Raw genomic sequence first — 9,694 nt, 5'->3', positions numbered from 1 at the left:
TAAGAAAAGCTGTGGCAAGGCTGGGCAAGGAAAAAAGTCCTTGGCAGTGTTTCTTTCTTATCAGGTGCAAGATGCAAGCTGTACATTTCTAACAATACTCCATTTCTAACAATATTCCATTTCTAACAGGTCTGAGAGAGCAGCTGGGAATACTCAGTTGCACAGCCACTGTACTGCAGAGGATAAGACAGTCTACTGCTATTCAGGGATTTGCAGTGGAGCAGCCAATGGGAAACTTTTGGCCTTGCTGCACAAAGATTCTAGGCAGGGAGGAAGCACAGAACAAGAAATTCAAGTTTTTGCAGTGTTAGCCATAAAGAAGGAGACTCTGGGACTACCCAGGTGTATTCCTTGCAATCTCTAGGCTCTGGAACCTTGCAAGAGGTGGGAAAACAGCAGAGGAAGGAGGCACAGGGCAAGGGAAGCGGGAATTTTCCAAGCAAGGTACAGAGAAGAGTTCTGACCCGAGGGATTTGCTAGCAGGTGGCAAGCGAGGGGGAAAGATTTTGTAGTCTAGGGTGGGTTTTCTAAATCTGGGGTATGTGTAGGGGTATACTGAGCCCGAGATGGTTTGATGGGTGAGGGTTTAGAATTGAGGGTATGGTTTTGAACTGTGGAGGGTTAGTTGAGATGAAGGGTCTCAGTCTAGGGCCTGGGCACATGTGTGGAATGTGTTTCTGATCAGAAAGAGAGCTGAGTGTTCAGTGAGCATCTTAGCCAGGCTAGGGAGGAGCTGTGTTGGGAAGGCTGAAAAGTTGGTAAGTGAATGAGGGTGTGGGTGAATCAGGGTGGTGCACATTAGGGCTGTGCGAAATTTTGCTGGCCATTTCATTTCAACACTGTTTCAACTCATTTTGAGGTTGCAACAGCAAAATCGAAGTGAAACATAGGGCGTCGAAATAGCCTTGAAACAAAATGAGGCTAGTCGAAATGTTTTGAAAGTGGAAACATTTTGACCCTAGCACTGGAAACGTCCAGCTGGGCTGACTTCCCATCCCCCGCACTAGATCACTCTGGCTGGGCTGACTTCCTGCCCCCAGCCCCATGGTGAGGTGAAACAGTGTCAAAACAGCCTTGTTGTTTTGACTTGAAATGAAATTTGATACAAAACACTGTTCCATCCAGACCTCAAAACTGAAGTAGGAATGGAACAGTGCCGTTTTGCACAGCCCTAGTACACGGATCTATGAAGGGAGACAAGAGATTTGGATTTGAGACAGGGGCTTGGAGAGAGCACTAAAAGGGGTCACACAAAGGGATAAAAATGCTGTTGTATCTCACGTTGCTTCTTTTCTGCACTACATCCCAAGCAGTAGCATAACTGAGGAGGTGGAATCAGGGCATTAGCTCCAGGTGCTAAATAGCCATCAGTGCAACTGATGACTGTGTGCACAGCAGCCAGCACTGCCCTGTGCACCATTATTGCCCAGGGGTTTGAAAGGATAATGAACTTCCTCCACAAAACTCTTCCCTTTGACCTTCAGCCCTTGCTAAAAACAACATCCCAGTTCTTCTATTTGAAGCCCAGGGTGAAGAGCCATTTTGTTGTATTTGCTGTGTATATGATCACTTGCTTTGCTCCAGCCAAAAACTCCTTGCTGAGTACCACTCCCTTATTTTGCTGTATCACCACAAACTTGACAGGGAAGCTAAGGATGGAGATAACAGTGAAGGGTGGGAGTATTTTCTTAACTAACTCTAGTCGCATGTAAACTGACTTATCCTTTTAATTTTGCATATATTCAGGTTAGATACTTAAAGAACATTTTTCCAGTGGATTCGCTTGCCTTTAAGGAATATACACAGTACCTAAAGCACTATCCTGATGCTAGAAATTTAGGTGAGTCCCTCTGTACTACTCCTGTGACCCCCAGGAAGATGGGATTTGTAAAAGATCACTTTGTATGACTTGCATGAAGGAGTTAGCAAGCTACTGTCCCTCTTATTCTGGCCTCCTGTACTTCCTGCCAGCAAAGCTCTGAGGCAGCAAGCTGCTTCTCACCTCCAGCTCTTCCTCCTTTCTGGTGGTTTCAAGCTGGCTTTGTAGTGGCAAAAGGGAATTTTGACAAGGGATGAGAAAAAATATTTTCCCCACCTTTTCTGGTAGCTGCTTGGAGACCCCTGTTTTCCAAGAAGAGACACTTCAGGGAAGCCCTTTGCAGGGCTTATGGGTATTCTGTGAGGGTGAGAAATGTTAGTGGAGCTGGAAGGAGGAGTTCGCTAGAATATCTCAGGCAGTGATTTTGCATTTTCAAGATTATAATAAAGTAGACAAGAATCCCAAGCCCCACCCTGACACTGTGCAGGTCCACTAAATTTCTATGCAAAAGCCTGCCTTATGGGACTAGCCAAAAGTCACATGACAGAGTCTAGGAAGAAGCACTGATTTCTACACACCTTGGCTTGTGCTTCAGCCACAAGCTGTTCCTTCTCCAATTCAAAATCGTGAATTTTCTTCCATAGGAATCCTTAGAAAATTCTCTATGGTGGAGGGTAACAATGAACTGGAAAAATGCCTACGGAAATTCGTGATGAGGAACATCCTGAAGAAGGTACTGTTGTAAATTAGAGGTGTACTGATACATCGGTTCCATATTGGATCGGCACCGATATAAGAAAAATTGAGAGTATTGGCAATTAGCTTTTTTTGGTTGATGTGGCTGATAAATGCCCCATGCATGCATGCAGCTGCAGTGCAGCATGCAGGTGGCCAGAAGGACACCCCAGCAGCATGGAATAGCATTTGGATCTGGCTGGTAAGTCTGTTGTGGGGGGAGGGGCAAAGGGGGCGCAGATTGAGGACCCCACAGTGAGGGAGGGAGTGGAGCAGGTGCAGATGCTGCACAGCCAGAGTGGGGCAAGGGACTGAGACATGAGTGGCTTGTCCGGGGCATATGTGGGGGATACGGCTCCCACTGCTGTGCATACCTTGGGAAGGCATAGGGAGCATGTGGCCCTGGATCTGCGTATGGGGTGAGGGCAGGCTGCTGCTGCAGGCTGGGGTCGGGGGCAGTGCTGGGCTCTTCCCAGTGGAGGGGTTAGACTGGGTTATGCTCAGGCCAGGCAGTGGTGGTACTGAGATGGGGGTGCTGCAGCCTCCCCAGAATTTGCCATAGCCCCACCAACCCCCTCCCCCAGCACCACTGCCTGCCCCAAGTGCAGCCCGGCCCAGCCCCCCACTGGGAAGAACCTGGTGCAGCCCCCAGCCCCCAGCAGCAGCCCTTCTTCATCCTGTGCACAGATCCAGGGACGCTTGCCCCCATGCTCTCACGGGGTGGGCACAGCGGTGGAAGCTGGTCCTCCCCCACACCCTGGACGAGCTGCTCATGGGTCTGTCCCATGCTCCACCCCAGCTGGGCAGTGCCTGTCCCTCCCCCAGCCCCACTCCAGTGTTAGCACCCAAAGCTGAGCTCAGTCAGCCCATCTGGGTTAGGGGTTATGGACTAACGAACACTCTCTGCCCAGTGGGAGCATAGATTGTTGAGTACTTCCTGTTTCTGTCTTCCAGATTGATGATAATCAGCCACTGGAATACTTATCTGAGCTTCGACCGGTCACGATTGTCTTTGTAAACCTTCAATTTGATGAAAGTGCCAACACACTGCATCTAAGCAAGGCCATCCAGGATGCCAATTTACATATTGCAGAGCTCATACACTCCCACAGAGGCAAAATCAATAAAGTCTTCATGTTTGACAAAGTGCGTAGGAGCATCCAGGACTTTCCAATCTTTCGGGCACAGAATGGCAAACATCAAGCTGGGACATGGAGGCAGGGCAGGGAGTGGAACTGTCAAGACAGTTGGAGAAAGGAAATGGAGGGGAGGCACCAGGAGGACTAAGAAGCAGCTGAATCCTGGAGAAACTGAGTGTGAGGAGATGGTGGGAGAAGCAAGGATTTTTTTGGGTGCTATCTTCTATTGGTTCAACTGCATAGATGGTATAAAGTTAGACAAGTTTTCAAATGCAAAGCATTGGGGCTGTGTGAAGCTTCAGTCCCTGATTCAATTTGCTAGAGATTCTGCCCGATTCAGTGGACGAATCTCCACATCCGAATCTAATCAGGGGACCCTGTAATTTCTCCAAGTTGAATCAGAACCCTCTGAATCGATTCGGAAAGATTCAGACATAGAGACAGCTTTTAATGTTTTTTCTATATACCTCTAGGTAGCAGGGGCTCGTAAATGCTGCGGTGCTGGGGCGCATGGAGTGTCCCACAGGAGCATGGGGGGCTCCCCAGCACGCAGAGCAGCAGACCCAGAAGTGGATCAGAATCATTTCTGGTCCACTTCCAGGTTCGTCGGGGAGTGCTCAAGGCCCTCCCCACCCTGGCTCAGTGACTGGTGCCTCCTGGGTCTGGGGAGGTCCCCCAGTATGTTCCCTGGTAGACCCAAAAGTGGACTGGAAGCACTTCCGGTCCACTTCCGGGTTCACCGCTGAGCACATAGAGGGCCCCTGCAAGCTCCTGTGGGATGTTTCATGTGCCCCAGCATTCACAAGCTGCACTTGCTACTTCAAGGTATACAGAAAAGAAGTTTAAAGCTGTGTCTATGTCTGAATCACTGATTCTGTGAATCAGCATTGTATCTTCAGATTTGGATTCGGTCGAATCGAATCGGGGACAGTGATCCGAATCAACTAATCGAATCACTGTCCCTGATTCAGGCCAAATCTGAATCTAATAGGGCCTGCTTCACACACCCCTACAAAGCATTCTTCTTTAGGGGATGGTGGGCCATCCTGGAGCAGTTTGAAGGAAGCTGTGTGATGTTCCTGTTGGTTTTAGGATGAAAAAGAGAAGTCAATGGAGTCTGTTTTGTGTAAGCTGGATCCCAGTGAAGCAAACTAATTGTCACAAATATTATTACTCATTTGCTACTTGGAATAAAAATACTCTCACCCTTTTCCCTCCCCAATAGGGTTGCACATTCCTGTGTGTGTTTGGACTTCCTGGAGACAAGCAGCCAGATGAGACCACCCATGCCTTGGACAGCGCATTTAAAAATTACAAGTACTGTTCTGCAATGCTTATGAAAATTAAGTAAGTAGGGGGGCATAGTTAGTTATCCAGGTGGCTTAGAGGGGTGCTATTGGGTTATAAGGAGAAGGGTACCCTTTGCCCCCCAAACTCGTTTATCCATACAGTTGGTTGTCAATGGGAAGGGGGCAGTGACAAGACCACTGGGATTAGTCCAGCACACCCCAGGACTTTCACATGCTACATGATTCTGGCCATCTACCATAGCTACATGCTGCTTTGCACAATGTAACTCTAGGGTGATGCTTTTATGTACACAGAAGACAGAGCCTGCTTGATGGCTGTTTTTTCTTCCTGTGAGCTTTACCTACTACTCAGTGGAAAGAACTGATTGACTTCTAGGTGGCCATACATTACAGCCAGAGGCCATCCTGTGCCCTGTCCAGTTACCAGATACTCCCTTTTACAGGTCAGAAGTCTGTTAAAAGCTACGGAATTTCAACCAGTCTTATGCAAAAGGAATTAAATGCCAGGAATAGGCATCTTGTGGCTTATGCTCCCAGAGAAGCAACTTGCTGTGATGTGCATACTTGAAATGCCTTGTGATTCATTCATTCATTTAATTATCAAAGTCATGGGCGCAGCATAAATACAGATAGATAGACAAAGCAAGGCAGAAAACTAGAACACTGCCCATCTCACCACTTCTCCACCTGAGGAGGGGTGGTGAATATTTAGAATTTTTACTGTGGACAGATGACCATGTCTAGCCAAAGTGAATATTTCCTGAATTTTCAGCCAGAGCTTTACTCCCTGCTCCATAAAAGGCAACGAAGGTCAGCTGCTGCCTTGAAATGGTGGCATTACAAGAAAAGGAGCCATCAAAGAGACACTGTGCCTTGGGCAATTCCAAAATCCTGCAGTCATTCCTGTAGAAGATGGACACAGGTGTCCTTTGGGCTGGAATGAGCTGGTGGGTGCAGGGGCCGGGCTGTGGTGCCATTCACTTTGGTTCCTTTCAGCACTTGGCAATCTCTGTGTTTGGGAAAGTACAAGAAGTTCTTTGTTTTCTCTCCCTATTTCTTTTGAAGCACCATGCAGAGCTGTCTAGGCCCCAGTGGGTCCTACTGGCTGGTAAAGGGGTAGTCTGTACAATTAACACTAGCAGAGTGGGAGTGAGGACGGAGCAGAAGGGATAGGACACTAGAAATGGTTGAATCCACCTTGCTCTCATTGTATACCAGGCTAGTTTCCATCGGCGTTACCAGCGGGCCCGTGTTCTGTGGTGTGGTTGGCCATCGTGTCAGACATGAATACACAGGTACAATATGTTTATCTGGTGCTTTATCTGCTCACCATCCTCCCTGTTTGCATGTAAGGATGCATGCCTGCCAGTGGCACCACAGATATCTGTGTGTGTGCACATGTGTATATGAAACTTGTGGCATAGGGAAGTGAGGTGGGGCTCCTGATTTTACCTGACTTGTTTTTGTGCACCTTTTCTTGCTTTTCCCACAACATAGTCATTGGCCAGAAGGTGAATCTTGCTGCCCGGATGATGATGCATTATCCGGGGGTAGTATCCTGTGATGCAACTACCTATACCAGCTCCCGGCTGCCCAATTACTTCTTCAAGGAGCTCCCTCAGACCGAGATGAAAGGAGTTGCAAATCCTGGTGTGGTCTACCATTATCTTGGCATCAGTGAGAAGACGTAAGTGTCACCTTTACCTAAGTGGGGCAGGGCTGATGAAAAGGGCAAATTCTTTCAATCAGTACAAAGGGGATATTAGATGCTGTCTGGGCTGATCAAATACTCAGCCTGCCCTGTTTCTCTCTGAATCTAGAATATCACCACTTAGCCAAGCCAGGGTATTTCCTCTCCAAAATTCTTTATTCCCCATAGAAAATCAGCTGAAGGCAGCTGTCAGTCATTGAATCAGCCAGTTCCTTCTTCAGCAAAGCACAGGAAATTGTTAAGACACTGAACAGATTTTCATATCTTTGTGTCTAGAATGTCTAACAGTACATGTAGTGTCCCACTTATCAAGAGACATGGTGAAGCTTTGCATGTCTCTCCATAGGCAGAGAATAGACCATTAGTCTTGGCCCAAATGATTTTCAGGGGAAATTAAGAAAAAGAAAATAAAGAACAAAAGTAAAGTCTCCAGAAGGTTATGATAGGTTACAGATAAGATGTATATGTGCATGGGAATCCAGCAAGAGTTTTAAAAATTAGGGAGAGCAGTATGTGAAAAGGCCCAAATTCCTAAACTTATACCTATGTATACCACTCTTCCAAAAATCAAATTCCAGTTGTTAACTGAGGTCAGAAAGTGCTAGGACACTGTTGAATGGTCATTTCTGTCTTACCCTGGCTGGATAGCATCTACATTTAAACTTCAGTAGTGACTCAAAACTCCAGTCCATGATTTGGTTTTGGTTTTTAGCACTACTGCATTACCTGGTCGTGAAGGTTACTCCCAGTTCTTGTTGGTCCAGGTCGCTACTGAAGGTGTGGGAAGCTTGGGACTATTACTGACTTGTTCCTGGAAAACTTCAGTAATTTTACTGGGTTGGTGTTTTCAGTCTTTACGATAACTTTAAGTGTTACTATGGAGCCTTTTTTAAAGTGCTGCTATTGTTTATGTTTAAATTAAAACAACACCATTAATAATAGTAATCTACTTTACCCATGGCATCTTGACCTTTTAATTTGCCCCAGTTCAATATTTCCATATATCCTGGTCCCTAATTATCCCTGTTTTTTGTGTTGTTTTTTTATACAACCTCTTTCCAACCTTCTCACTGTCCATACCCAAGGCTCCATTACTGGAAGTCTGTCCATGTGGACAGAGCCTCACTTATCTCAAAAGTGTGTGGACCAGTTTGCAGGGTGCTGGTTAGTGCATTTATTGCCAAATAATTATTTTAAAGAGTTGTTCAGTAGTTAAGAATCATCACTGATTTTTTTTTCCGATATTCCTGCTTAATAATGTCTTTACTTTCTTTTCCTTTATGTTTTTATAAGAATTCTTATTTTGCTTATACCCTCTGGCTAAAATTAATGATTCTCTAGTTTTTGTTTTCCTTATCTTTTCCTTTGCAAGCTTTAAGGAAGTCTGCCTGTCCTTACATGTTTCTTTTCTCTTTCCCATATCCAGTTCAGAATTATTTTTCACCTTTTTGAACTACTGGGTGCTATGGTGTTTATAGCAAAGGGATATGTATACTGTTGTACCTCATTTCTTTTTCATGCCTCCAGTTTCCCTGCTTTCTTTTTTACTGTCACAGTTTTTAGAGCCTTTCATTACACCAAGGTCATTAGGCTTCTTGAGGTTTCTCTAATGCTCTTCTGAAGGGAATTTGCATGACACTCTCTCACCTGTCTCAACTTGAGTTCCAGTTGCAGAAAAGAAAGAAAAACAAAAACTTTTATGGAAGTGAAGTGTGGAGCATGGATTCACGGAGAAGGCACCTGCCAGCATCTCAGTCATGTTGATTCTGACCATGAATATTTTATCTCTTTACTGATTCTATCCTTTCTTTTTTTTGTTGCAGGACAATTGGGAAAGCATCTCTCACCACGGAGCGGTCTGAGTATTATCCCTTGTTGGGTAGGTGAACCTAACTTTTCTGAAACACTTTTTTATCATCATTAACCATTAAAGTACTTGCTAGCACTGAGAAGAGCATACCAGAGGCTTATGGGAGTAGTGAAGAGATAGATACAGGAAAACTGCTCCCTGATAATTAGGTGACCCTGATGGGGCCATTCAGGAACGAAAGAACCTCCAAGATGTATATAGAACATCCATAGATGCAAATCCTATTACTGGAGCGAAACTGCAGGATAATGAAGAATATGTAACACACGCACTTTTTACTTTTCAGATCCGCTCCCTTTGTATTAGCATCTTTTCACTTTACTGCAAAGCCCCAGATCCTTGACAGGGGCAAGCCCTGTCACATCTCTAGATTTTAATCTCATTGCCCTGAAAAAGAGATGCAGATGTAGAGTACCCTCCTACCACCTCACTCACTCTCTTTCAGGTGAAGCTGGAAGGAATGTGTATTATACTTCCTTATACTAAGTTTGATGAGTGTAGTTAAGAATCTGTGAAACAGGCTGGATAAAAAATGTAAAGAAAGATACTTTGTACTGGTATCTGGGCTGAACAAGTTGTCTAAGAAGGGGAGGAGGGTCACTCTTTGTGTGTAGGGGAGAGGGAGGAACAGCATTCTGCTCAAATGCTGGCTTGTGGTGGAGGGGAAAGGACCTGCACTATTTTTTACTTTTTTTAAGCCACTCCCTCTGTTTACTTACTTTCTTTTGCAGGTCGGGAAGAAGAGATTAATCTCTTTCAAACTTCATTGAAAAAGTTCATGGGTTCTACAGAAGGCCGTGTTATAATGTTTGAGGGCCTTATGGGCTATGGAAAGAGCCAGCTGCTTACTGAAATTGCCTATTTAGGCATGGAAGCTGGACATAAGTAAGTGACTTTAGCTTCACTTCCATATACTTTCCCCACATACCTTGCCTCTTCACCTTGCTCAAAAGCTGTGGTATTTCTGCAAAAGCTGCAGTAATGCCAAAGATGTGGACTGTCTTGGGTTCTGGCACAGACTGAAGTTCCCAGACACTTTTCTCTTTGGACCAAAGTTTATGTCTGTTATGCTCCAGGGCATGGTCGTGTGGCGAAATGCCGGGCTAGCGG

The 9,694-nt window shown here is 45.6% G+C and overlaps 1 protein-coding gene across 1 annotated transcript in view; it reads left to right on the top strand.

Annotated features, from left to right (window-relative positions):
* ADCY10 (adenylate cyclase 10, soluble) overlaps positions 1-9,694 on the top strand; it is a 64,337-nt gene that overhangs the window by 10,950 nt on the left and 43,693 nt on the right. The window contains exons 6-13 of the mRNA XM_019530847.1: positions 1,747-1,840; positions 2,464-2,552; positions 3,509-3,700; positions 4,919-5,040; positions 6,222-6,298; positions 6,501-6,690; positions 8,538-8,593; positions 9,316-9,469. Of these exons, the coding sequence (XP_019386392.1) occupies positions 1,747-1,840; positions 2,464-2,552; positions 3,509-3,700; positions 4,919-5,040; positions 6,222-6,298; positions 6,501-6,690; positions 8,538-8,593; positions 9,316-9,469 (974 nt within the window). The remainder of the gene's footprint in view (positions 1-1,746; positions 1,841-2,463; positions 2,553-3,508; positions 3,701-4,918; positions 5,041-6,221; positions 6,299-6,500; positions 6,691-8,537; positions 8,594-9,315; positions 9,470-9,694) is intronic.

The sequence above is a fragment of the Crocodylus porosus genome, unplaced genomic scaffold (assembly GCF_001723895.1).
Source record: "Crocodylus porosus isolate Cpor-Errol unplaced genomic scaffold, CroPor_comp1, whole genome shotgun sequence".
Lineage (NCBI taxonomy): Eukaryota > Metazoa > Chordata > Crocodylia > Crocodylidae > Crocodylus > Crocodylus porosus.
The sequence above is the reverse complement of the archived record's forward strand: the minus strand, read 5'-3'. Positions and strand labels throughout refer to the sequence as shown.